At 43.7% G+C, this 27,273-nt stretch overlaps 1 protein-coding gene and 1 long non-coding RNA gene across 3 annotated transcripts; one reads left to right on the top strand and one right to left on the bottom strand.

Moving 5' to 3' along the window:
* Positions 1–117: 117 nt before the first annotated feature.
* Positions 118–11,880, bottom strand: LOC125338655. The gene is made up of 3 exons (XR_007208346.1): positions 11,871–11,880; positions 6,261–6,267; positions 118–254 (listed from the first exon to the last, which is right to left on the bottom strand). It is a non-coding gene; the product is annotated as an uncharacterized LOC125338655 (long non-coding RNA).
* Nipa2 (NIPA magnesium transporter 2) lies at positions 7,992–26,388 on the top strand. 2 transcript variants are annotated; one of them, XM_048329571.1, is made up of 7 exons: positions 7,992–8,081; positions 8,947–9,067; positions 16,300–16,531; positions 19,308–19,364; positions 21,957–22,047; positions 23,490–23,650; positions 25,307–26,388. In XM_048329571.1, exons 3-7 carry the CDS (start codon positions 16,393–16,395, stop codon positions 25,939–25,941), a joined length of 1,083 nt encoding a protein of 360 aa, XP_048185528.1. In that variant the 5' UTR covers positions 7,992–8,081; positions 8,947–9,067; positions 16,300–16,392; the 3' UTR covers positions 25,942–26,388. The 2 variants fall into 2 exon arrangements, with proteins under 2 accessions (XP_048185528.1, XP_048185529.1); XM_048329572.1 differs by lacking the exon at positions 7,992–8,081 and adding an exon at positions 8,205–8,306.
* Positions 26,389–27,273: the final 885 nt, after the last annotated feature.

Raw genomic sequence — 27,273 nt, 5'->3', positions numbered from 1 at the left:
CAGCCCTTGAAGGTTTTTTTTATTAGTAGTAGTTTTAAGAATACAGGTCTTAATTTATTGACCTGAACCTAACTGGAAAGTATTAGGTAGCAGAATCAAAATACTTCGAGCCTAGAAATTGTTTCCTGGGTAAGGAGAAAGAAGACAGGTAGCTACAGAAGTATAGTAAGAAAGTTCACAGCATAGAAATGATCTCACATATGTTTTGCAATAGCTTAACACATGAAGCTTAATTTAAATGCATCTACGATGCACTTTATATTGTAATATACAACTGTGCCATGGATATTGAAAGAAGGTAGTTTGTTTCATCTTCTCTATGATTTGTTTGTTTTAGAGAAAAACAAAATCTCATAGTACTCATAGTTCGTTTCCTCCTAAAATGATGGATCCTGGGTTAGTTAACATCTTCTGAGTTCATATTTGTTTAGCAGATTGTGGAAAATTATGGGTAAGACAAATGGCTTTTATTCCAAAGGAACAAACTTCTTATTATTTATGTTTTGGGTGTATGAGAATGGATTCTTAGTAACTGGCATGACTGAGGTATAATGGTCTGATTTCCAAGTGTAACATAGAAGCACAGATATGTTTAGATTTAATACTATTTATTTTTTACACTTAACCTTATTGTGATGATAAAGGTGATGTACCAGGGGTTGCAATTACATGAGTCAGGTAATGAGTACCCTTCCTTTTGTACAGTTAATACTATTTATTTTTACAAATACATTCAGGAATGCAAAGAAAAACAAAAAGGCCCCAAGGGAGAGCTTCAACAGAGAACCTAAAATGATCCTGGGTCTTAGAATCATGCAATGGTCTTTCCAAAAATGAATGCTCGTGAAACTCTTTTATTAAGCGTTAGGCTTTTTGATTGGTCAGAGATAAAATCCAAATAATAATATAGGAAAGATGCCTACTTCGTTCTTGTTTTCAAGTCTTTTCTAAAGTCAGAGTGTTTTCTTTTTTAAAAAAATCATAATCTGCAGAGTCACTCTTGGTAGATATTTAAACAGACTTTTTCTTCTTCTACTTCGACAATGCCTTATTTTCTTATCTGGACCTTTGCATGTGAGAAGGTTGTTTCCTGGGGTTGGAGGCGTGGTTCCATTGGTAGAGCACTAGCCAGTGAGTGAAAGCAGCAGGTACCTAGTTCAAGTTCTGGTCTCAGACCTAAAAAAAGAAAAAGAAAAGAAGCTGGGCACCGGTGGTTCACGCCTGTCATCCTGGCTACTCAGGAGGCTGAGCTCTGAGGATTGTGGTTCAATCCATCTCAGACAGAAGTCCCTGTGAGACACTTTATTCCCAATAAACTACTAAAAAAAAAAAGCCAGAAGTGGCACGGTGGCTCAAGTGGTAGAGCACTAGCCTTGAGCACAAAGATGCCCAGGGACAGCACCCAGACTCTGAGTCCAGGAAACTGTCCAGGAAGCCATGTGTGGAGATTGTAGAGGGAGAGAGGGCAGTGTTGTCCTTTTCTGTTGTCCTTTTCTTGCTCATCACTCAGTGTCATGATGGTCTTCTCAACTTACATTGTTAGTGAAATAAACTCTGCTGCTGCTCTTTGTTTAGTAATAAGAAATACTATTTCCATTCATAGTCTCCAGTCAATTTGTCACATATAACTTGATTTCTAGAAGCTCATCCCGGGAGTACTGTATTAGGTCTTTGTTCTTCCCCATGGTCTTGTATGTCTATTTTCTGAAAAGAAAGGCACACTCTTCAAGGATATGGCTCCCACTTCTCTTCTGAGATGGCTCAGTCCCTGGTGAACACTCTCCCGAACTTTCCAAGGTCACTTTCAAGACTACTGCAAAGTACTCAGACAGAGGGCCAGGTGGAGCACAGAAACAGGAGCTGGCGATAGAGCCCATGCCATGTTCTTTGTATAGTCTTTTTTTTTTTTTTTTGGTATAGTGATAAGGATTGAATCCAAGACCTGGCATAAACTAGGCCAGTATTTTATATGGAGCTATGCCCTTAATCCTAAACTGGGATTTCAACCCTTTCTTCTTTTGGCAAGGTCTCAAGTGCTGTACCTTTGAGTTCCATTCTTCCTAATTCTTGATTCTTGTGATTCCTGTTCTCTCAGATGCCCCGCTGATCTAGAATTGCAGTGAAATGCCCCAATGTCTCACAGAAATCATGTCCCTCCCTCGCTTCCGATGCCTCCGAGATCTGACTGAGGCTTCTTCCTGTGGCCCAGTGATACTAGCCACACAACACTTCAGGACGGTAGCCATTAGCTTCTGTGACTCAAGGGGTTGTTCTTAGGGTGTCTGAGACCCAGGATTGGATGGGATCTTTGTGTTCTGCCTTCTCAGGGACCAAAAATGTGTCATCCGTTGCTTTGTGTGGACCCTTCCTACTGACTGCATGCCCACGTTCAGTTTTCCCATGTTCTTCTTCATATTCATAGCTGGTCTGTTCATTTAAGTTGTCAAGAAAAAAGACTGGTTGGGTCATCAGTCCCATGACAAGCCAGCGTATGCTATCACATACCTCAGTGTTTGTTTTGTGGTCCTCATTTCCACTTCATGATTATTACGGGGGATGAGTTTTGAGGTAATTTTTCACTTCTGTCTAGATTCTTCTACATTCACTGAATGCTTGAAAAGATTAAGAAGTAGAGAAGCAAGAATTGAGAATTTGACCCAATCCCATTACTCATTGATTTTTATACACGTTTCTCATATCTACTAAATACAACAAAAGAATTCTATTTTGAGAACTTTTTTTCCCCCCCCTTTTCTTGAGATAGGGTCTTTCCTAGGTGGGTCACGAACTGGTGATCATCCTGTCTCTGCCCTTCCAGTGCTGTAATTATAGGTCTTTGCCATTACACCCAGCTATTAGACACTATAATTTTTGTTACATACAAAAATGTTTATCCTGGGGGCTGGGAATATGGCCTAGTGGTAGAGTGCTTGCCTCACACACATGAAGTCCTGGGTTCAATTCCTCAGCACCATACATATAGGGAAAAAAAAAAGCCAGAAGTGGCACTGTGGCTCAAGTGGTAGAGTGCTAGCCTTGAGCCATAAGAAGCCAGGGACAGTGCTCAGGCCCTGAGTTCAAGCCCCAGGACTGGCTAAAAAGAAAAGTTTATCCTGGCGCAGGGCTCAGAGTTTAGAGTAGGAACTCCTCTGGGCCTACCAGTGTAATAAATGTGAGTTCTCCTAAAAAAAAAAAAAAAAAGTTATATAGCTGGGTGCTGGTAGCTCATGCCTGTAATCCTAGCTACTCAAGAGGCTGAGATCTGACCATCACCATTTGAAGCCAGCCCAGGCAGAAAAAGAGACAGAGAAACTCTTTATCTCCAATTAGCCAGCAAAAAGCCAAAAGTGGAACTGTGGCTTAAATGGTAGATTCCCAGCCCTGCGCAAAAAAAAAGCCAAGGGACAGTACCCCACGCCATGGGTTCAAGCCCCAATACTGGCATACACAAAACAAAGTTATCTAGTAAACATCCGTATTTAGTAGAAATGATGATACACAGATGTATTGTAAGCATACCCCAAATGATGAAATAGCAAAGCCATGGAGGATCTGTGTTGTTTTGTCCTGAGTCATGCAAATATATGTGAGTTCACCTAACCTTTCTGTGCCTCAGTTTTTCTACCTCTAAAGGGGTGCAATGATTCTGTGAATTGTTTGCAAAAAAGCTAGCACTTGCAGCCATGTTTGGGGGGGCCTTGAGTGACAGCACCGTGCTGAGGACCGCTGTGGAAGAGAATGCTAGGATTCTGCCTGCACTGACCACGGTGTCTGCTCAGGCCAGTGCTGAAGAACACGCGGCTTTGCGCACTGAGAAAGGGAAGGAAGTGCTAGATAGAAATCGCACGATTCCAGGAAGCTTTAATTTCTCCATTTCCGTTTTAAAGTGAAGGGTTCATCAAGATGCCTTGTACTCATAAACTGACATATTGAATTGAAACCCCTTTGTACAACTACTTAACGATAAGAATAAGCTAGGTGCTGGCTCATGCCTGGAATCCTGGCTACTCAGGAGGGTGAAACCTGAGGATTGTAGTTCAAAGCCAGCTTGAGCAGAAAAGTCTGTGAGACTCTTATCTCCAATTAAACACTGAAAAGCCGTAACTGGAGCTGTGGCTCAAGTGGTAGAGTGCCATCCTTGAGCAAAAAAGCGAAGGGACAGTGCTCAGGCCCTGAGTTCAAGTCCCAGGACTGACATACACACACAGAAAAGATAATAATAATCATAATCATAGATAGGTCCATATATTCTTTTATTAAGAGATTGAACAGGGACCGTTCAGCAACTGCACGGAAAGATCACATTCTGAGAATAATGGACCCCTAGGTCTGTGTGGTACAGATTTCATGGCCTGGGAGATCCATCCATTGTGTTGCATTGCATTTGTCCTACATCACGGTACCGTCCTTTGTCCAATGGCATCCTATGATGACCTCAAGCCAGGCAGACATCAGGTGCCCCACCCCAACCACGAGTGCCAAAGGGTCACCTTGAACAATTCAGAGTATTTCCTTCACTTGTCAGAATATAATCATTTGCCTTTCCAGCCCATCGGTGTGCACTTTATGAAAAAACTTAAGGTGTTGTTTTCCAGTGGTTATTCCGGAATATTTTTGCCTTTTTAAAGGATAACTTATTTTTCCCCTTGTGAAATGGAATATAATATCATGAAGAGAAGAAGCCTAGGTTTAAAAGCAAGGTTAAATTGAGTGTTTGCACAGAGTACTTTTTTTCCCCCATATAAATATATCAGGGGAGCTTCCAGTTTGCATACATTACCCACACTTACCAATGGCTAAGACTTGCTTAAATTTTGCTTTAGAGAAGTAATCATAGCATGTTGTAATCGCCTTATGTAAATAAAAGGCTATTTATTAAGTTTTCCAATATTTATTAATCTGTATGTGTTTTAAAATAAAATAACTTATTTCTAGCTGAATGCTTGTTGGTTGCTTCTCATTTCTTGAAATTGCTGTGTAGCCTTGTGTTCTATTTTTTTTTTTTTTTTTTTTGGCCAGTCCTGGGGCTTGGACTCAGGGCCTGAGCACTGTCCCTGGCTTCTTCTTGCTCAAGGCTAGCACTCTGCCACTTGAGCCACAGCGCCACTTCTGGCCATTTTCTGTATATGTGGTGCTGGGGAATCGAACCCAGGGCCTCATGTATATGAGGCAGACACTCTTGCCGCTAGGCCATATCCCCAGCCCGTGTTCTATTTTTTTTAATTATTATTTTTTATTTTTTTGGCAGTCCTGGGCTTGGACTCAGGGCCTGAGCACTGTCCCTGGCTTCTTTTTGCTCAAGGCTAGCACTCTGCCGCTTGAGCCACAGCGCCACTTCTGGCCGTTTTTTTATATATGTGGTGCTGGGGAATTGAACCCAGGGCTTCCTGTATACGAGGCGAGCACTCTTGCCACTAGGCCATATCCCCAGCCCCTAGCCTTGTGTTCTAAGTCATCCCACTCCCTCACATAGTTCCTGCCTGTGCATGTTAAGTCCAGGAAATGTAAAGGAATTTAATCATTCTGATCCAATGTGATGATGATACTACTCTGCTTTAATCTGCTAGTGCCGTTCACAGATTTTTGTGTTGCATATCTTAAACCCAGAGAAAATTATAGAATCATATCTTAGTACTCTAAGCATCGCCAAAAATCTATTTTTGGGGCTGGGAATATGGCCTAGTGGCAAGAGTGCTTGCCTCGTATACATGAAGCCCTGGGTTCGATTCCCCAGCACCACATATATAGAAAATGGCCAGAAGTGGCGCTGTGGCTCAAGTGGCAGAGTGCTAGCCTTGAGCAAAAGGAAGCCAGGGACCAGTACTCAGGCCCTGAGTTCAAGGCCCAGGACTGGCCACAAAAAAATAAATAAATAAAAATCTATTTTTGCCAAGCACCACATGGCTCACACCTGTAATCCTAGCTACTCAGGAAGCTGAGATCTGAGGATCCCAGAAGCCAGCCAAGGCAGACAAATTATGAGACTGTTGAATTAACCAGCAAAAAAACTGGAAGTAGAGGTGTGGCTCAAGTGTGCCAGTCTTGAGCAAAAAACCCCAAGTGCCATGACCTCAGTTCAAGCCCTAGTACTATCACAAATACACATATGCCAAATTGATTTTTTTTAATGCAGTACTAGGGTCTCAGCTCAGGGTCTGCACTTGCTAGGAAGGTGGTCTACCCCGTAAGCCATTTTCCCAGTCTCTTGCTTTGGCTATTTTTGAGACAGTGTCGTACATTTGTGCCAGGTCAGTCTATACTGTAATTCTCATACTCATACTTCCTGCATAGCTGGGAATAACAGGCACCTTGCACAGCTTTTATTGTTCAAGATAGGGTCTTGAGAACTTTTAGCTTTGGATGGCCTCAAAAGAAGATCCTCCGAATCTTAGTCTCCTTAGAAGCTACCATTACAGGCCAGAGGCACCGTGGCTGGCTAGAAATCTTGATAATGGTTCCCCCTCGCCCCCACAGTGTTGTATAGATTTTTTATTTTTGGTGCTGGAGCATGAACCTATGGCTTCGCAGATATTAAGTGCACACTGTACCAATGTATTGTACCCACAGCTCCAGTTAAATTTTACTTAACGAGAAAATTATTTTCAGTGACAATTTTTTTTTTAGGCTCTTCCCTAAAGACTTTATGCACATGTAATCAAAGTAGACTTCTCCAGGAAGGAGGAACAAACATTTTAAGAAACCACAAAATGTTTACCTAGCTAATCATTGCAGTTTGGGGCTGCTGGGTTTTTTTTTTTTGTTTGTTTGTTTTTTGAAGTGTTAATGGAGATTAAACGCATGGCTCCTTACTTGCCAAGGAAGTGCTTTTCTAGTTGAATGGCACTCCCAGTCCTTTTGCTTTTTATTTTCCCGTTCCCAAACGGGCTTGGGAGCTGTGAAATGTACACATGCATAAATTCTGCAGTCCTGTCTGGTTCCCGCCAGGGAACTGATAGTTGTAGCTGCTTGCTAAAGCACAGTGGTTGTTGGTTGTGAGCTCTGCACCTCATTCTGAGGACCACGGAAACCAAGCTCAGTGTGGGGGCAGCGGTGGCTCACACCTGTACAGTCCGAGCTGTTGAGGAAGCTGAGGTCCGAGGATCAGGGAGGTAGACACATCATCAGGACCGGTGTCTGCAAGCATGCCTGTAAATCCTAGCTGCTCAGAAGGGTGGGCGGAGAAGGCTGTGGGACTCCAGCTCTATAATTAGCCAGCCAAAAAAAAAAAAAAAAAAAAGGCCGGGCTTCGAGGCAAGCAAGCCGAGGGGGCCCAGAGACCCCCAGATTCAAGCCCTGGCACAGCACCTTTATCTGCCTGGATGGCAGCACCTCGACGACTTCCCGCAATCCGCAGGGCGCCGGGCCGAGCGCCTGCCTGCATTTCCTGCCCCTTCTCCGCGGAGGGGCCGGGCTGGGCCGTCCCGTTGGCGTCACGCCTCCCGGCCCCGCCCCCGGCCCCGCCCCCGGCCCGCCCCTCATCCAATCGCGGCTTCCCCTGAGCCGTTTTCCCCAATCCGGTTCCACACGCCGCACTCCCCTAGGAACGTGCCTTGTAAGTGAAGTGCCGCGCGGGACTCGGATGCTGATGGCTTGATGGGTCGATGTCAACTCCAGACATAACGCCGAGTACGTTCATTCTTTCCGTGCCCGGGCGCCACCCCACGTCGAAGTACAATAAAACCCAGAACTCTAGTTGGGAGCGCCAGGTGGAGGTGGGCGGGGCCGGCGTCGCCCGGCACTGCGCGTGCGCGTCAGGCCGGCCTCTTGCGTCAGGCCGGCCTCTTGCGTCACTCGGCCGCGCCCAGGTACTCCTCAGCGGGGGCCGCTAGTGCCCGCGGCGGCGTCTGCGTCGGCGTCGGCGGCGGGGTGGTGACGGCTAGATTTCTCCGGGCGCTTCCATGGAGCAGGCGGCGCGGACGGCGGCAGCTCCGGATGCTCGCGCTTGTCCCGGGACGGCGACGAAGGCGGCGGCGGCGGCGGCGCGGACGCGGCAGGGAGCGGCCTATTGGGGGGTGTGAGCCCAGGCGCCCGGCGCCGGCCCGGCCCCGGCCTGCTCTGCCCTGCCCTGCCCTGCGGACGGGGTGAGGAGCTACTTCCGTTCTCCCCGCGCCTCGGGCCGGCCTGCAGGCCCCGCCGCCCGCCTCGGGGCCACCTGCTCTCCCGCCCGCCCCCCCCGGTGATCTTCCGAGGGGTGGTCGGGCACGCTGCCGGAGGCTCCGTCCCGCCCTCGGAATTGTGCGCCCCGGGGACTCCGGCCGGGGCGCGCGCTCTCTCGCAAGTTCTCCGCGGTTGTTGTGGATGGCTGGGTGAGTTCCACGCGGGAGCCCGCGGTTACGAGTGACAAACGTGCCCGTGAGCTTTGCGGGTGCGAGACTCAAACGTACTTCTTTGGGTCTGGTTTTGTGGATGCCTCTTGAATTCTTGTCCACCGTGTCAATTCGTTTAGTACGGGACTGCATCTTAAGTTCTTCTTTCTAGAAATTCTCGAAAATCACGTGCCCTTTTAGTGCACTCCCCTCCTCCCCCTCCCCCCTTCCCTTTTCCCCACAGTATTAAGAGGAAACGAGAGCGCAGAGATCTTTGGTTCTGCAAAAATCGTGTGCTAGGCTCGATTGAATGGGTTTAGTGTTATTTGAGGAAAACCAAATGGGTATGGAGGTTAACAGCTATGTTTTTAAGACTATGTGTAGGGCTGGGTGGCTTAGTGGTAGAGTGCTTGCCCAGCATGTCTGAAGCCCTGGGTTCGATTCCTCAGTACCGTATACACAGAAAAAGCCACAAGTGCCACTGTAGCTCAAGTGGTAGAGCGCTAGCCTTGAGCACAGAGAGGCTCAGGGAAGGAGCCCAGGCCCTGAGTTCAAGCCCCAGGACTGGCCAAGAAAAAAAAAAAGAATATGAATAACTTTATTCAATTCTTTTGTATATGTTGTTTTTTTTTCTTCCCAGAGTGGAACTACTCAGCCAACCTTTGACAACTTAAGTGGGAATAAAGGGTGGCATTTCTGAGGAAATGAAAATGAACAAATCATCTCTGCTTTTCAAAAGAGAGACCATGTTGAATGTACATGTAAGTTAAAAGTTTGCTTTTTAACTAATGTTGCTTAATTAGGGTGCTTGATTAGGTTTCTGTAGTACTCATAATAAGTATAGATTTAATAATAGCCGAAAGAGAGTTTGAGAAAACAAAATTGGCATCGATGACAGTGAATGCAATTCAGAAGACTGAGAACTAAGTTTTAGAACTGAACGTGGTGGCACACCCACAATGTGTGTGAGGCTGGAGAATTCCAAGTTCCAGTACTGGCTACCTAGAGAGATCCTGACTCTGTTGAATTGATACCTACCCCTTTCTATAACTACTTAAGATAGTAATTTTAGGGGCTGGGAATATGGCCTAGTGGTAGAGTGCTCCCCTCCTATACATGAAGCCCTGGGTTTGATTCCTCAGCACCACATATATAGCAGAAGTGTGGCTCAAGTGGTAGAGGCTAGCCTTGAGCAAAAAGAAGCCAGGGACAGTGCTTAGGCCCTGAGTCCAAGCCCCAGGACTGACAACAAAAACAAAGCAAATAAACAAAGATAGTAATTTTTAAAAACAAAGGAAACAACTAGCAGATATGTAGCTAAGTCCTAGGAGCTAATGGATAACATGAATACTCAGAATAAAATCATATGGGGATTTCTGTTAAATAACTAGATTTAACTACTCTTGTCATGAAAAAGTGTATGAGACTGTAGTAGATGTGTTAATTTGCTTTATTACAGTAACCTTTTTTATAGAGAAAAATTCTATAACACGATCTTATAACCTCAGATATAGTCAGTAAAAATCTTTAAAATATACCTTCTTAACAAGGAAAAGTAATACATGCTTCTCTCTATTGTAGAACTATGGTCATTCTCAAACTAGAAAATAAGTTCTTGTCTGGAATAATAATAGATTGCAGATCAGTTCCTTGTGTCTTACATTTGTGTATAGTCTGTAGAGGCCCACACAGATCTGATATTCACCTTCTACCTAACTTCTCAGGATCATCCACTGTAGTCCGTCCCTCCCTCCCTCCCTCCCTCCCTCCCTCCCTCCCTCCCTCCCTCCCTCCCTCCCTCCCTCCTCTCCTTTCTTTTTGGTCTGTCATGGGGCTTGAACTTGGGGCCTGGGCCCTGTCCCTGAGCTCTTTGGCTCAGCTGGGCAGCATGGCAGATGGGAGTGAGGAGAGACATGGAGGTGCCGGGTCTGATCAGGCATTGCAAGTATAAGGTTGTGTTTTGAAGGTAGAAACCATGTGGCACTGGGCCACTCTCTTGTGTCACTTGGTGAATGGAACCTTTTGGATCTGAAGCTGGAGGAAGGCTATAAGCCTCCTAGTATCCCAAACCTCAGTTCCTCGGGCTGGTCTTCCTTTATTGTGTTGCTCCTGGTCGCGGCAGATTAGGGAGCACGTGTTGGGTTGCAACACTAGTATATTTTCATGAATGAACAAACTCAACAAATAATCATTGTTCCAGAGAGCCTTATAAATCAAGTTTGCTACCTTAAATAAGTGCTTTTTTTTTTGGTGGGAAAACTGCCCCCCAAATGCTTTGTTTTTAAGGAGTTTGGCTTTGACGATGGAACAGCAATCAAAAGTTAACTGTGTAAGATTGACCAAAAATGGAAAGAAGATGAAAGCCAGTGGGCTAGGATTATTGGAAATGTTTGTAGCACAGCCTGATGTGTGTCCTGGTGTTGAGCCAACAGCAAGCCCCAGGGAGTTGAGGATGAGGGAGCCATTTGGTATTTGAAATTCAAGGTTTTATAAATAAGTATGAATTTGGATTTGTAAAGTGTTGTACTGGGATTAGAATTATAGATAAAACTCACTTGTATTTCTGGGGCATTGTCTTTGAGAAAATTAAGTTCCATTTTACTGATTTTGGAATATTTAGTCCATATAGTTGATTTATTCAGACTTTCAGTAGTAAGATTTTTTGCAACTGAACTTTTTTTTTTTTTTTTTTGCCAGTCCTGGGGCTTGGACTCAGGGCCTGAGCACTGTCCCTGGCTTCTTTTTGCTCTACCACTCGAGCCACAGCACCACTTCTGGCCTTTTCTGTTTATGTGGTGCTGAGGAATCGAACCCAGGGCTTCATGTATGTGAGGCAAGCACTCTACCACTAGACCATATTCCCAGCCCTACAACTGAACTTTAAAAAGCAGTGAGCTGGGTGATGGTGGCTTACACTGTAATCATGGCGACTTAGGAGGCTGAGACTTAGAGGATTATGATTTGAACCAAGTCCAGGAAGAACAGTCTGTGAGGCTCCAACTCCTGTTAGCCAGCAAAATGCCAGACTGCAGACATGGCTCAAGTGGTAGAACCACCAGCTCTGAGCAAGAGAACTGAGTAGGAGCCTGATACTGAGTTCATGCTCTGGTACCAGCACAAAAAACCAAAACAAACCAACCCCACAACTTAAAAGAAGTAGAACTGTCAAGTAGTCATTTCCTCAATAGGACTTACATAGTAATTAAGTAGTCATTGCCTCTGTAGAACTTACACAGTAATTGTAATTAAGAACATTGCTTCGTGAAGGTAATGATTAAAATATGATGTTTTTAAGTGTGTGTTGATCTTCTTTCTTTTTGTATGCTGAGAATTTTTTTTTTGTATACTTAGATCAGATGGTCTGCACAGGTGCTTTCTTGAGCATTAGAAGAGTACACCTGCCAAGAGGGTTGAAGGATCTGAGTAACTAGAGTTTTTTAACTACCATTTTCCCAGGCTCTACAACTAATGTTCTTACATTTTTCATTTCGATCTGGTATTATTACTTCCTAGCTTTTATAACTCACTATAATTCTCAAGTTTTGGAGGCTATAAAATGCTGACTACATTTTAAGATGCTAATCTAAATGATGAAGTGGTTTTCTGTGTATTGGTAGTCACTAAAGCATAGGCAGCTATTTTTCAGGGACAGTTGTTAATCATTCATTTGTCCAAATTCTGTTAGAAAACAAATTATTAAGACCTTTTTCTTGCCAGTCCTGGTGATTAAACTCTGGGGCTTGGGCACTGTCCCTGAGCCCCATTTTTTTGGGGGGGTGGCCAGTCCTGGGCCTTGGACTCAGGGCCTGAGCACTGTCCCTGGCTTCTCTTTGCTCAAGGCTAGCACTGCCACTTGAGCCACAGAGCCACTTCTGGCCATTTTCTATATATGTGGTGCTGGGGAATCGAACCCAGGGCTTCATGAATATGAGGCAAGCACTCTTACCACTAGGCCATATTCCCAGCCCCCCTGAGCTCCACTTTTGCTCCAGGCTACCTCTCTGCTCTACCATTTGATCCACAGTGCCACTTCCAGCTTTTTTTTTTGGTGAATGATTGGAGATTAGAGTGTCACGGTCTTTTCCTCCCCAGGCTGGCTTCGCACTTCAGTCTTCAGATCTCAATCTCCTGAGTAGTTAGGATTACAAGCATGAGCCACCAGTGCCCAGCAAGACCTTTTTTGTTTTTTTTTTGAGAATGCCAGATAACTAGGTATACAGGCTTAAAAGATGAGTAATGTGCAGGTGGTTTAGGAACTTGTCACTTGCGTGGGCTCATAAACACAGGTATCTAATCATATAGGGTGTGGTTGCAGAATAAAAAGCACACATGTTTTGTTGTAATTCTCTTACATAGAGAGATGGTTACTTAACTTTTTATTTTTATTTTTTTGCCTTTTCTTCTTTGTTATTAGGGATCAAACCCAGGACATTGCACTTGCTAGGCAAGCACTTTGCCACTGAGCTACATTCTAGCCATTTTTCCCCTCCCTCCCTCCCTCCCTCCCTCCCTCCCTCCCTTCCTTCCATCCTTGTCTGCTGGCTTCTTTTGCTCAAGGCTAGCACTCTACCACATGAGCCACAGCCCCCACTTCCAGCTTTTTCTGTTTATGTGGTGCTGAGGACTGGAACCCAGTGCTTCATGCATGCTAGGCAAGGACTCTACTGCTAAGCCACATTCCCAGCCCTCTTTCTTTTCTTTTCCCTTTTTATTTTTTTTAAATGATCCTCTTCCTTTCCTGCATGTATTTTCCTATCTGCAATTGATTGATACAGTTAGGAAAGGTATGCTGAAGTTAAAGCTGTGGCTTGACATCACCAGTGTTTGACCCATAAAGAGGCTGGTACTTCAGATTATTTAGTTTCTTTCTAACTGTCTGTTGTGGTTGTGACTCATCCAGGGTCAAATACCAGCTAAGGGTAGGTCCGAGAGTCTGAATTCCCCATTTAGGATTTTTTTCCCCCCTTGTGGCATCATCTTTCCATAGGAGCTGCACATGGAGGACTAGGGACGCGCATCCAAAACTCTTGAAAGTAGTTCTGGAAAGGTTTCAAGACTGTGTCCCTCGCACATGTTAAACCGATGCTTGGAAAGCACAGCCCATTGACTTAAGTTTCTTCCCAAGTTGCAGTGTTTTTCTAGCTCCAGGCACTCTTGCTCTTGGGCACTTGCTGTGGTTCTTTCCTGATGGATATGTCTTGAAACCTTTACTGTAGGGCTGGGATTATGGCCTAGCGGTAGAGTGCTTGCCTAATATTCATGAAGGCCCTGGGTTTGATTCCTTAGTACCCCATATATAGAAAAGGCAGAAGTGGCGCTGTGGCTCAAGTGGTAGAGTGCTAGCCTTGAGCAAAAAGAAGCCAGGGACAGTGCTCAGGCCCTGAGTCCAAGCCGCAGGACTGGCAAAAAAAAAAAAGAATTCTGTTCTATGCATTTCTTTCTGTTGTAATCAGTGTGTGGTTCACCTGGTGATAGCAGGGTACAGGGAGCAAGCAAAAGTGTGAGGGGTTTCTGTAGCCGTTCTTAACAACTGGCACTTGGCTAACTTGTTCCCCAATGACCTGAGCGAACTTGGGTGTCAAGTCTCAGATCGGTGGGATAAAGAAATGTATTTTCATTGAAGTTGTAGGAATTATAATGAACCTCCATGGGCAAATCATAACACTGGCCTCTGTGTGTGTGCATGCGTGTGTATACTAGCCCTGGGGCTTGAACTCAGGGCCTGGGCACTGTCCTTGAGTTTTTATGCTCAAGGTTAGCACTCTACCACTTGAACCTACTTCCACTTTCAGCTATCTGGTAGTTAATTGGAAGTAAGAGTCTCACAGACTTTCATGCCCAGGATGACTGAACTGGGACCCTTAGATTTTAGCCTCCTGAGTAGCTAAGATTATAGGCATAAGCCTACCGGTACCCAGCCAACACCTCCTCTTTTTTCTGGAGTTATAGTAACTTACTGTTATAAAGCTGTATTTATTAGGGAATATTATTACTTCTCTTTTAATTGTCTTTTGGTCTGTCTCCCTGCTGAAGACTAAAAGGGATCACTTTTGGTGTATATATGGTGTGGTGCTAGGGGTCAAACTCAGTCTTCTGCATACTAGATAAGCACTCGATCATTGCACTACATTCCCTGCCAAAAATAAGTGTATTATTTTGTCTAGAATGCTCAGTATAATACTTAGCACGTACAACATACACCTAATAAATACTGTTGAAGTAGAAAAAATAATTTCAGAGCTGAGCTTGGTGGTGTGGTATATTTCTGTAATCCTACCACTTAGGAGACTGAGACAGGAGTACTGTAAGTTCAAAGCCATAACACCCTATCTCCAAAATTAGTCAATGGGGGGGGGGGGTTATGAGAATGGCAAGTTGAATTGCGTTGTTTAAAGGCCAGAGTCTCATTAATTTTAACTAAGGAAAATCTTGGCTAGTTAATGAGGATCCTCACTGCACTTGAGGTTAGTTATAGGATTCAGTAGTTAAGTTTTATAGGACTGAAAATCCCAAAGTGTGCTAAAAAGTTGGACTGACAGTTTCAAGCAGTCATAACCCTGGTTGCTTAGTATGGTTTCTTTTCTCTTCTTTCCCTATTTATCAACAGAGTTCACAAGTTGGTCTATTTTGGGGAAAAAGTGTACAGTGTGGTAAACTTACGCTTTTTGTTATGGACTAAGCTTATCTCAGTCCTGTTTTCTAAAATCCAACAGTACCAAACCCCATATACACTAGCAGACCTCGTTACCCAAATCATCATCTTTTGCTCACAAAGTGATTAATTTTAATTAAATTTAATTTGTTATGTTTCTAAGTCGTTGACAGTATTGAGGTTTCTTTCAGCCCAGTGTCTCACATTTGTTAGTCAGATTCCTTGCTACTTTTGCTTTAATTATTTTTTAAGGAAAATCTTGCATTTATGTGTAGGCCAGCTTCCTACTTATGGTTCTCATGTATTTAGGATGACAGGTGTGCCACTATGCCCAGCTGTTTATTTAGATAGGAGCTCTTGAACTTTCAAACTGCCCAGGCAATCTTAGCCTCCTGCATGGCTGGGATGGTAGACATGTATGGTGATGCCCGCCCACCTGTTAGTTGAGATGGGGGGGGGGGTCTTTCATACTTGTTGCCTGAGAGGGCCTCTCTGCCTTTGCACCTTCTAATCTACACGTCCTGGGTAGCTAGGATTAGAGGCATGAGCCACCAGTAGCCAACTATTTTTCTTTATGAGAAAAGAAATGTGAAGTAAAAATTTGAATTGCTTGCATGTCATGATTGTTACATAAAAATCCCATTGTATTTTGGAATTTTATGCTTCTAGCAGAAAGAATGACACTGCCCCATTCGTAAGGAAATGAAAGAACTTGGAAAAAATTACACTAAGTGAAGTGAGCCAGACCCAAAGAAACATGGACTCTGTGGTTTCCCTCATAGGGAATAATTAGCACAGGTTTAGGCTAGTCACAGCAGAGGATCACAAGAGCCCAATAGCTATACCCTTATGAACACATAAGATGATACTAAGTGAAATGAACTCCATATTATGGAAATGAGTGTTGTGTCACTGTTGTAACTACTTTGAATGTGCTATGTGAAACCATAGCTTCTTTTGTTGATGATCCTCTTGTATCCCCTTCCTGTGGTTGTCCCCACGCTGTCACTATATCTCACCCGAGTAACCTGGATACTGTTTATACTGGTATTAGAACTAGGGAAGTGAAAGGGAATATCAAAATCGAGAGAGAAAGGATAAAAAGACAAATGACTCCAAAAGCAATCCTTGCAAAACCATTTGGTGTAAACCAAGTGAACAACTCCTAGGGGGAGGGGGGAGGGGGGAATGAGGGAGGAGGTGACAAATAGTACAAGAAATGTACCCATGGCCTAACGTATGAAACTGTAACCCCTCTGTATATCACTTTGACAATAAATAAGTAATTATTATTTTTTTAAAAACCACCAAAAAAATCCCATTGTATTTTGTGTTGTTTAGATGTGAAGACTGCATCATCCTGCCTCTAGTACCAGCAGTTTGTGTATTCTCTGATCAATGTGATTCACAGGAAGTTCTTAAGTACCAAACGAAATGAGCCCGGGTCGTGGAAAATATGACTTTTATATCGGTCTGGGATTGGCTATGACCTCCAGCATTTTCATTGGAGGGAGTTTCATTTTGAAAAAGAAAGGCCTTTTGCGACTTGCCAGAAAAGGTTCCATGAGAGCAGGTATGTTATGCCCTGTATGATTTGAAATGACATGGTTGTTTGCTTATGTACTATATAGAAGGTCGTGTCTTCACTCCTCATAAGTGTGTTTGAACCTTTGACTTGTTCAAGTTCTAAATGCTACTGATGATCAAATAGCAATTTTATGATGAGAAAAATAAAGTTATCAGAATTCAGTGCCCACTCCTATGGTTATTATCAAAGTACAATTGGGGAACAAGTGCAAAATTAACATCCAGACTAAATTTTAGTGTATCTGCAGAGAAGGAAATAGGGATGATAAAACAGAATTAGAGTTTGAAGGCTTGGGATAGTTGGTCCAGGGCAGTAGAACTTTTCTGGCTTTTACTGCAGATGTTTTTCTTGATGATCTCAAATTGAGAGTCAAAGAGCTCCTCTGGCTTGAAGAGTTACCCAGTCATCAACGCTAATTTCTACCCCAGAAATTGCTGACACTCATCGTTCTTCAACAGTACTCTGCCTCCCCAAGGGGCATCCATAACAGCTATCAGGTCAGGGGTTATCTTTCTGGTTCTGCTTTGTTCTAGAGCTTATTGGACCTGGTGAATGAGACCTGTTTTAGCAGTAACAAGACTCTGTCTCACTTTCCTGTGCCGTCCCAATTCAGCAGACTCTTTGTTTGTTGAGTGGCTAGAGGAGGAACTCTTTAACATCTCTTCCTTTCCCCCGGTCCCTCATCATTGGTACTATAGCATGTCTCATCCGCAGAGGAGATGCTTAGGAAAGATTCACTCATCTTGTCTTTTAAGACAGCGACTTCAGTTCATATTGCTTCCTGCTGTAGTTTGGTAAAGAGGAAAAGCAAGGAGAAAGCAGGGTGTAGGAGGCCCTAGTCTAAAAGTAATTCTCATTCTTTATAGGACCATACCATAGTCTTCTAAATGGGGCTGCATAAGCATAAATAGCTTATCCATTTGCAGACTAACTTACTGGCTTATTTTCTTTATTTATTGAAACTGAGTTCATAGAACAAAATAGAGGATGAGTGAAAGGTACTAGGCGAGGAGAAAGCACATGCAGAGAGAAGTAGAGGTGATTGAAAGAGAGTTTATTGGGGTACGCTCCTGGGCCACCCCTGTGGTCAGAATCAGAGAGGTCGCACCTGGGCCTGGCTCAGGCAGGGTTTATATTATATGGCCCCGGGGTAAAAGGCAGTTCGGTCAGAGGTGGTAGTTGGCACGTGGCTTGTTCTGCAAGTCTGGGTGGTTCCAATTGGTCTCAGGCACGTGGCTTGTTCTGCAAGTCTGGGTGGTTCCATTTGGTCTCAGGCCCGTGCTTCTAGGCTGATGCAGGTGGTATTTCCCCGATAGGAAGGTAGTTTATTCCCAGCACCTGTAAGCCCTCCAGTGGCCTGACGTTTGGTGGTTTATTCTCGGCACCTGTGAGCCCTCTAGCGGCAATGAGTTACACATAAGGATTTAGTTCTTTCATCCAAGAATATCGTATAAGCCAAAACATTCTAAAAAATTAACATATGACTTGATATATGACTGTTTATATATGACTGTTAGGGAGGGAGGAGGACAGTAGAGACCAGGTCTGCAAAACAACAAACTTCTTTTCAAATGGTATTTCCACATGTTTGGGTCAAAACTACATTATGAACCCAAACAACTACTAAACATAAAAAAGTCTAGAATAAACCTATCAGTGGATCACAGTAGCTCCACAGCTATGTACACATGATCATATAAGACGAGGATAAGCAAAAACAAATCCAAGAGAAGGACATAGGAGGATTCTACTGTTGATGTTATCTTTAAAGTTCTAGGTGAATTTCCTGTGGCGTACCCTACGTGCTTACTGTATATGATTTTGGTACACTGGATATTGTATATATGCCTACCTGATCTAGGGAAGGGAAAGAAAAATCAGGGTGTAGGATATCACAAGAAATGTATTTACCGCCCTGTTATATAACTGTACCCCCTTTGTACACCTTGCCAATAAAATTTAATTAAAAAAAAAAAGGTACAGGCAGAATTCAGAAATTGTACAGGCAGCTCTTCCTCCCCCTTCCCAGAATCCAGGTTCCTATGAGACTCACAGAAAGGGCTCAGTGACACATGAGGGGAAAGGAGCTGAGAAAGGGGGCGGGGCCTGGCTATTCGGAGCACCTGCACTGGTGAGCCTAGATGAAACATGGATGCTGGGTCCAAGTAGTGCCATCTTGTCCTCACAGCGATCTTGGCATCTTAGTAGATGATGGGGACTTTCTGAGGACTAGAGAGGTGATGTAGGTCATTGTTTACATTGCAGATGTGACAGGGGTTGTTTTAGCTCCTGCTCCAGGGGATTTTTGCCTTTGGTTGTCCTTGATTGTAGCCCCTAGATAGTTCACCCTTTATTGCCCCTGATTGTTCCCCATAGATACCTTGCTTTGCCTCTGGAAAACATGCTTTGCTGGTCTCCATGCCACATGATATGTGCCTTCTGGTGGTGTTTGCCTTTATAAGCTTTGGAATAACCACATTTGATACTCCAAGTTTTGGGGGGGACACTTGTAATTGCCAGCTTTCTAATAAAGACTCCTGATTCAACCTCTCAAAAAAAAAAAAATTGTCATGAGTCTGACTTTTCTAAGGTAATCATGGAACAACCTAATAAATCCCTTTTCTATGATGATGCAGAAACCTTTAAAGTGTTAACAAGCAACAGGTGAGACAGTGAGTAAACTCTGTTACCATAGTAGTTGTCATCATTTATAAAGAAACTGATAATTTTCCAAAGAAGTGAAACATTTCTTTATTCACAGGTCAAGGTGGACATGCATATCTTAAAGAGTGGTTGTGGTGGGCTGGACTACTGTCAAGTACGTATAGAGAACATTTCAAGAAAATGTTATAGCTTTATGTTTAAATATTTGCATATGCCATGATAGCCTTACAATACTTGCAGCTTTTAAAATTTCAGTCTTATTTTAATAAGTAAATCTTTATTCAGCAGCTTTTCATAGCCTGACAAGACCATTGTTGTTTTCTCTTTTTTTTTTCCTCGAAAAAAAATTTTTGCAGGTCCTGGGGCTGGAACTCAGGGCCTGGGGTACTGTCCCTGAGCCTCTCTGTGCTCAAGGCTAGTGTTCTATCATCTGAGTCACAGCGCCACTTCCAGCTTTTTCTGAGCAGTTTATTGGAGATAAGAGTCTTATAGACATTATTGCTTTCTCTGGTTGGCTTCCAACTAAGCTCCTCAGATCTCAGCCTCCTGAGTAGGCGGGATCACAGGTGGAGTGGCACTGGCGCCCGGTGATAAACATAAACAACATACTTGATGTACCTGTGCCTTTTACAAAGAAGGTGACTTGGGGGGTCTAGGGAACCAACCGCTCACGGGAAGCGTTTTTTGCCAGTCGTGCACAGTGCTCTTTGTTCATTATCCTAGCATTGCCAAAACAACAGAAAATATTCATAGAAAAGCCCACATTTTTCAAACGCTTCCTCTGTTCTCATTCCAAATGGAAAGGAAGGTATATGTTTGATTGATTAGATGGCCATGCTTGTTTTTTTTTTTTTTTGCCAGTCCTGGGCCTTGGACTCAGGGCCTGAGCACTGTCCCTGGCTTCTTTTTGCTCAAGGCTAGCACTCTGCCACTTGAGTCACAGCGCCACTTCTGGCCATTTTCTGTATATGTGGTGCTGGGGAATCGAACCCAGGGCTTCAAGTATACGAGGCAAGCGCTCTTGCCACTAGGCCATATCCCCCGCCCGGCCATGCTTGTTTTGATAACTAGTTTTTTTTTTATATAAATACCTTCCTAAAGGTATGTGAAAGGCAGGCACGGTGGCTGAAGCCCATAGGAGTTGGACGTCTAGAGTTCTTGCTTTGAAGCTAGCCAGGGCCAAATGAAATCCCTAAGACGCCCTCTCAGCCAGTGGCTGTCACCTCCCATGCGAGGGTAGCACAGTGGCTGGATGTGTGTCGACCCCAGCAAGGTAGAGGAAATAGGAGGTCATACTCAGCAAGACTTTACCTTGAAAATAACATAAAAGGGGGCTGAAGGTGTGGTTCAAGTGGTCAAGTTACCTGGTGAGCCGCTCCTGAGTTCATTATTGCCAACCAAAAAGGAATGTGGAAAAACTTGTCCCTGAGGTGTTACTAATCACCAGCGGTTTATTGGTTACTCTTAGATGTCAGGCGGTGTTGTGGGTGCTGATGATAGATGAATGAAACATAAAAGCGATTCCTTTGTACAATTGAAGACAATAAAAATATTTAAAAACCAAAACAAACCTTCCCCTCAAAATCCCTGGCATGAACCTTACGTTCTAGGTGACAAATAGTAAGCAAGGTGAGGAAGTTAAAAGGGAGGTGTGTGTGTGTGTGTGTGTAAGTGTGTAAGGCTTTGTAGGTAACAGAAAAGACTTGGATTTTCATGTTAGATGGGAAGTCATTAGAGACCTTAAAAAAGAGTGATGTGGGGCTGGGGATATAGCCTAGTGGCAAGAGTGCCTGCCTCGGATACACGAGGCCCTAGGTTCGATTCCCCAGCACCACATATACAGAAAACAGCCAGAAGCGGCGCTGTGGCTCAAGTGGCAGAGTGCTAGCCTTGAGCGGGAAGAAGCCAGGGACGGTGCTCAGGCCCTGAGTCCAAGGCCCAGGACTGGCCAAAAAAAAAAAAAAAAAGAGTGATGTGATCTGACTAACTTGATTTTATTTTGAGGAAAGAGGGATTTAATCTCAGGGCCTTATGTTTGCCTGATACTCTACCACTTCAGCCATGCTTGCAGCCCTTTTTGCTGTAGTGATTTTTCGGGCGAGGTCTTACATTTTCATCTCAGGCTGCCTTCAGACTGTGATCCTCCTACCTATGCCTACCACGTAGCTGGGATTGCAGATGTGAGCTATTCTCCCTGGCTCGGTTTCCTTTTTTTTTTTTGGTGGTGATTTCTGGAGTTTGAACTCAAGGCTCTGTGACTGCTAGACAGATACGATACGTAAACACCAAAATAAACACTTAAATTCTGTTTTCTTTCTTTTTTTTTTTTGGCCAGTCCTGGGCCTTGGACTCAGGGCCTGAGCACTGTCCCTGGCTTCTTCCCGCTCAAGGCTAACACTCTGTCACTTGAGCCACAGCGCCGCTTCTGGCCGTTTTCTGTATATGTGGTGCTGGGGAATCGAACCTAGGGCCTCGTGTATCCGAGGCAGGCACTCTTGCCACTAGGCTATATCCCCAGCCCCTGTTTTCTTTATGTGAACATACAACTAGAGCTTTGCAGTTAAGTTTGTGCTGTTTCTAGATGACTTGGGCTCTGAATGTTGGTCATTTCAAAGCCATAATAACCCTTGTAACCAGAGGAGAGAATTCAGTTGAAATAGTACATAAGCTGTTGCATAAAAGGCTAGCTTTCAAACTGCCTGTGTACGTTCTCACCTGAGAGGTGTTTTGTTGTCTGTCTCTTAAGTGGGAGCAGGTGAGGTGGCCAACTTCGCTGCGTATGCGTTTGCACCAGCCACCCTGGTGACTCCGCTGGGAGCCCTCAGCGTCCTCGTAAGGTAAGAGCGTGGCTTCACGTGGAACTCGTATTTTACCATGTAAAATAGTACTAGTCACATTTCTTCAGTGTCGTGTGTATTTCAGCACCCTCAATTAAAAAAAAATACAGTACTTTGTTTTTTCAACGTTACCTCTGTGCATAGGGAAAGTTATTGACGTGTGGGGCAAAGTGATTTTATGCTTTTGTATTCAGAGCCCCGTCTCAGTGATTCAAGTTTTGAAAACTCACAAGTTGTACTTGCCCAACATTTTATCATCCAGTGCATATGGACTTTGATAGCTCATGGTGATAGATCTCTATCCCGCTACAAAAAATTGTTGACTCATATGTTACACACTTTTGAAGACTGGCTAAGGCTTGGCTAACCATTGACCTATTTTGTTTAAGTCTGAATTTTGGTTACTATTCTGATTGTTGATTGTAGTTACGTATTTTTATTGTTACCCACCAGAAGCTGTGTAAAATAGAAAATGAATAATTAAATGTTCCCTTGCCCCTGTTTCTTTTGCTCTTGTCTCTATGAAACAAAATAATTATGAGCAAATTATATACACTTAAATGTCCATATAAGTAGAATGTACCACTGTTATATTAAAATTGAGTAAATTTGAGACCTTGGTTTGGATATAGATTTTTTTTTTAATCAGGACCTAAATTGTGCAAACTATATTTTTACACCATAAATTTCTTATAGACTTCTTGTTGCTTGGGAGGTAGTTTTGACTCATCTTAATATGTTCATAAGAATTGTTCCTGGCTGGGAATATGGCTTTGCAGTCTGAGTGCTTGCCTAGTACTCACAAAGCCCTGGGTTCGATTCCTTAGAAAAGGCCGGAAGTGGCGCTGTGGCTCAAGTGGCAGAGTACTAGCCTTGAGCAGAAAGAAGCCAGGGACAGTGCTCAGGCCCTGAGTCCAAGCCCCTGAACTGGCCAAAAAAAAAAAAAAAAAAATGGTGGGGCTGGGAATATGGCCTAGTAGTAGTGTGCTTGCCTTGTGTACATGAAGCCCTGGGTTCACTTCCTCAGCACCACATATATAGAAAAGGCCAGAAGTGGCGCCGTGGCTCACATTGGCAGAGTGCTAGCCTTGAGCAAAAAGAAGCCAGGGAACAGTGCTCAGGCCCTGGGTTCAAGCTCTATGACTGTCAAAAAAAAATTGTTCCTGAACTCTAAGGTGACTGTAGGATAGACGATTCAGAGCAAGGAAGACAGGTTTAGTAAAGTCAGTCTCAGAGTCCTTGTTACATATAGTTTTATGATTCATTGTGCTTTTTTTTGGCTGAAAGAATCTTCAAGAGCTCAGTGTTTTACTGAGTTCAGTCATTTGTGAGTCTGTTAGTTCATTTGTAAAATGAGAACAGTAAAAAAGTAAATAGAATAAAATGAGAATAGTAGCTGATTATTTTTAAATTCTCAACCCTTTTCTTCCTTCTTATTTTAGTGCCATTCTTTCTTCATATTTTCTAAATGAAAGACTTAATCTTCATGGGAAAATTGGGTGCTTGCTAAGCATTCTAGGGTCTACAGTAATGGTCATCCATGCTCCAAAAGAAGAAGAGATCGAGACCTTGAATGAAATGTCACATAAGTTGGGTGATCCAGGTAAGAAGAAAGAAAAGCTTTGTCTTATTGTACCTTTCTTTTTAACAGTTTAACCTTTAATCAAAATTTTATGTACACATAGCGTATAAAAAATAGTAGTCATACATTCAGATTTGCTTGCTTTGTTGTGGTATTGAGACTTGAACTCTGGGCTTCCATATTTTTAGTTCATGGCTAGCAGTGTCTACCACTTGAGCAATGCCTCCTGTTCTGGTTTTTTGGTGGTTAATTAGAATTTAGTCTCACAGACTTTTCCTACCCTGGCTGGCTTTGAACTGCAATCCTCAGGTCTCAGCTTCCTGAGTAGCTAGGATTATGGGCATGAGCCACCAGCAGTGCCAGCCTTTCTTTTGAGCCATTCTGCTCTTACCAAGTTTAATTTCCAACCATTTGCTTTTGCTCTTTGACTCTTAGTTTTCTATTTTGCTTTGTTTTGTTTTTGTCTGTTATGGGACTTGAACTTGGGGCCTGGGCACTGTCTCTGGGTTCTTGTGCTCAAAGCTAGCGCTCTACCACTTTGAGCTCAGCGCCACTTCTGATTTTCTGGTAGCTAATTGGAGATAAGAGCCTCACATTCTTTGCTGCCTGGGCTGGCTTTGAACTGCGGTCCTTAGATCTCAGCCTGTTGAGCAGCTAGGATTGTAAGTGTGAGCCACTTAGGTTTTTAAAAAATCTTTGCTTATTTTCTTTTTTAATGCTACTAGTGCTTCACCTCAGGGCCCAGTGCTTACCTGGCAAGTGTTCTGCCACTGGAGCCACAGCCTTAAACCTTTATAAGCTGAGGTTGTGTTTTGGGTAGGGTCTTGGGTTTTTGCATGGGGCTAGCCTCACACTGCGATCCTTCTACCTGTCCTTCCTGTATAAATGGCATTGTAGGCACACACCACCACGTTCAGCATGTTGGTTTAGAAGAGGGTCTTGCTATGTTTTTTTTTTTTTTTTTTTTTTTGGCCAGTCCTGGGCCTTGGACTCAGGGCCTGAGCACTGTCCCTGGCTTCTTCCGGCTCAAGGCTAGCACTCTGCCACTTGAGCCACAGCGCCGCTTCTGGCCGTTTTCTGCATATGTGGTGCTGGGGAATCGAACCTAGGGCCTCGTGTATCCGAGGCAGGCACTCTTGCCACTAGGCCATATCCCCAGCCCCCTTGCTATGTTTTTGATACGGCTAGCCTCACTTGATCTCTGCCTCTTGAGTAGCTGAGATTACAGGTATGGTCCTCTACCTCTGGTAGTAGGCAGATGAGATTACTTAAAGCTATTACTGGTTACCTGGGCACTGGTGGCTCACGTCTATAATCCTAGCTATTCAGGAGGGTGAGATCTGAGGATTGCTGTTCAAATCCAGCCTGGGCTGAAAAGTCCCCAAAAGACTCTTATCTCTAACCACCAGAAAACTGGAAGTGGCACTATGGTTCAAAGTGGTAGAGCACTAGCCAAAGAGCTCAGGGACAGTGCCCAGGCCCTGAGTTCAAGCTCCACAACCGACAGACATCTCCCCCACCCCACTAAAATAAGATGAACTATGTGTTTATGGGTGTGCCTTTGGTAGAGTAGCATGAAAGCGAGTTTGAGGGCCATACCTTCCCCTTTCCTACTAGGTTTGTTTTCAGTTCTCTGTGTCAGAGCATTTGATTCACTGTACCTTTTCTTTGTCCCAGGTTTTGTGGTCTTTGCAACTCTCGTGGTCATTGTGTCCTTGATACTGATCTTCGTGGTGGGACCTCGCCATGGACAGACAAACATCCTCGTGTACATCACAATCTGCTCTGTGATTGGAGCATTTTCTGTCTCCTGTGTGAAGGGCCTGGGCATCGCCATCAAGGAACTGCTGGCTTCGAAGCCAGTGCTGCAGCATCCCCTGGCCTGGATCTTGCTGCTGAGCCTCGTGGTCTGTGTGAGCACACAGATCAATTATTTAAACCGAGCCCTGGACATTTTCAACACGTCCATCGTGACCCCCATCTACTACGTGTTCTTTACCACTTCGGTTCTAACGTGCTCAGCCATCCTTTTTAAAGAGTGGCAGCACATGCCTGCTGATGATGTCATTGGGACCCTGAGTGGCTTCCTCACCATCATTGTGGGGATATTCTTGTTGCATGCCTTTAAGGACGTCAGCTTTAGTCTTGCAAGTTTGCCCGTGTCTTTTCGAAAAGATGAAAAAGCAGTGAATGGCAATCTCTCTAATATGTATGAAGTTCTTAATAATAATGAAGAAAGCTTACCCTGTGGAGTTGAACAACACACAGCTGAAAATATCTCCCGGAGAAATGGAAATCTCTCAGCTTTTTAAGAAAGATACAACTAAAAGGCTAATCTAGAATTCGGTTATAAAGTGATTGAGTATGAGAATGTGTCTGAAAAAGCATTGTCTTCAGTGCTTCTCTAAAGACAATCTTTTTAAAAAGTTTCATTCATTTGGACCAAGAAATTACTTTTCTTATATTTAAACAATGGTAGTTTAAATGAGGTCACTTAAAATGACCCCAGTACATGGCTGATTTCTATTAATATTGTATTATTGTAGAGGTATTTTACATTTTGATTCTTTCTCCAAAATCTAAATGCACTAATACAATTTTAAGTCTATAAAAATGCTTTATTTTTTCATTGGTGATGAAAGTCTGAAATGTGTATTTGTCATCCCAGCCTGCCAGTCCCTGAGTATTCATGACTTCTTGATTGTGAAAAAGAACAAAATTATCCCAATACATTAGCCTCTGGTTTACCTTACTTATCACATTGACTCCTGTTTGGTGAATTGATTTTGAAATACAGGGCTATCATTTTACCACTGAAGGACACTCGTTAACAAAGCAGTAAGGGCAGGGCCTCATTCAGGGCCACCTTTCTTGAGCAGCCCTGTGCCAGTGTTGTGCCCGCAATGTCTTGCTTCCTGTGTGCTTTAGGAAGGTCTCCCTTGCTCATTCAGCATGCCCTGTGTGTTTAGGACTGCAGCCTCACTGGGTTTAATTAATTCTTGGTTAATCCTTGGTTTGTGATACCGGGAACTGACCATTTTACATCAACTCTTGTACTTTCATAATGAGTTAATATTATATTGCAGACCTTTTAACAACACTGGGAAATGAAATCAGAAGACCAGTGTGATTAATTAGCTCATGAAAAGACAATGGAACAAAAGCCCAGCAGATACTTAAGACTCCAGTGTTCATGAAATGCGCTATCTTTGTACCAAATACTTGAGGGTTTTTTTTTTTTTTTTTACTATTACATATTTTTGTCCTTCAGGAAATATTTATGAAAAAAATACTTGTGGAAAATTTCAAATCCATACAAATAGGGCAATAGACAGCATAATAAGTTCTGCCTAGCTTTGAAACATACCCACTTAGTCCACGATTGGCTACTATAGAAAGTATCAACAACTCCGACCTGTCCTGGGCTGCTCCTGTCTGAGCCTGCATGGCGGATGGATGGCTCATGGGGCTGAGCCCGCCCGGTCTCCTGTGGCATAGGTGCACACCAACTTCATAAAGTCAATGAAACAAATCCCTTCTCTACTGCTTTGATTTCTGGTGGCACTCCCAAGAATCTAGTACATTTTTTTTGGCTGCTATCTGCTATCTCCTCCCCCGACCCCCACCCCCCCACAAGGTCAAAC

The sequence above is a fragment of the Perognathus longimembris genome, chromosome 20 (assembly GCF_023159225.1).
Source record: "Perognathus longimembris pacificus isolate PPM17 chromosome 20, ASM2315922v1, whole genome shotgun sequence".
NCBI classification, from domain to species: domain Eukaryota; kingdom Metazoa; phylum Chordata; class Mammalia; order Rodentia; family Heteromyidae; genus Perognathus; species Perognathus longimembris.
The sequence above is the reverse complement of the archived record's forward strand: the minus strand, read 5'-3'. Positions and strand labels throughout refer to the sequence as shown.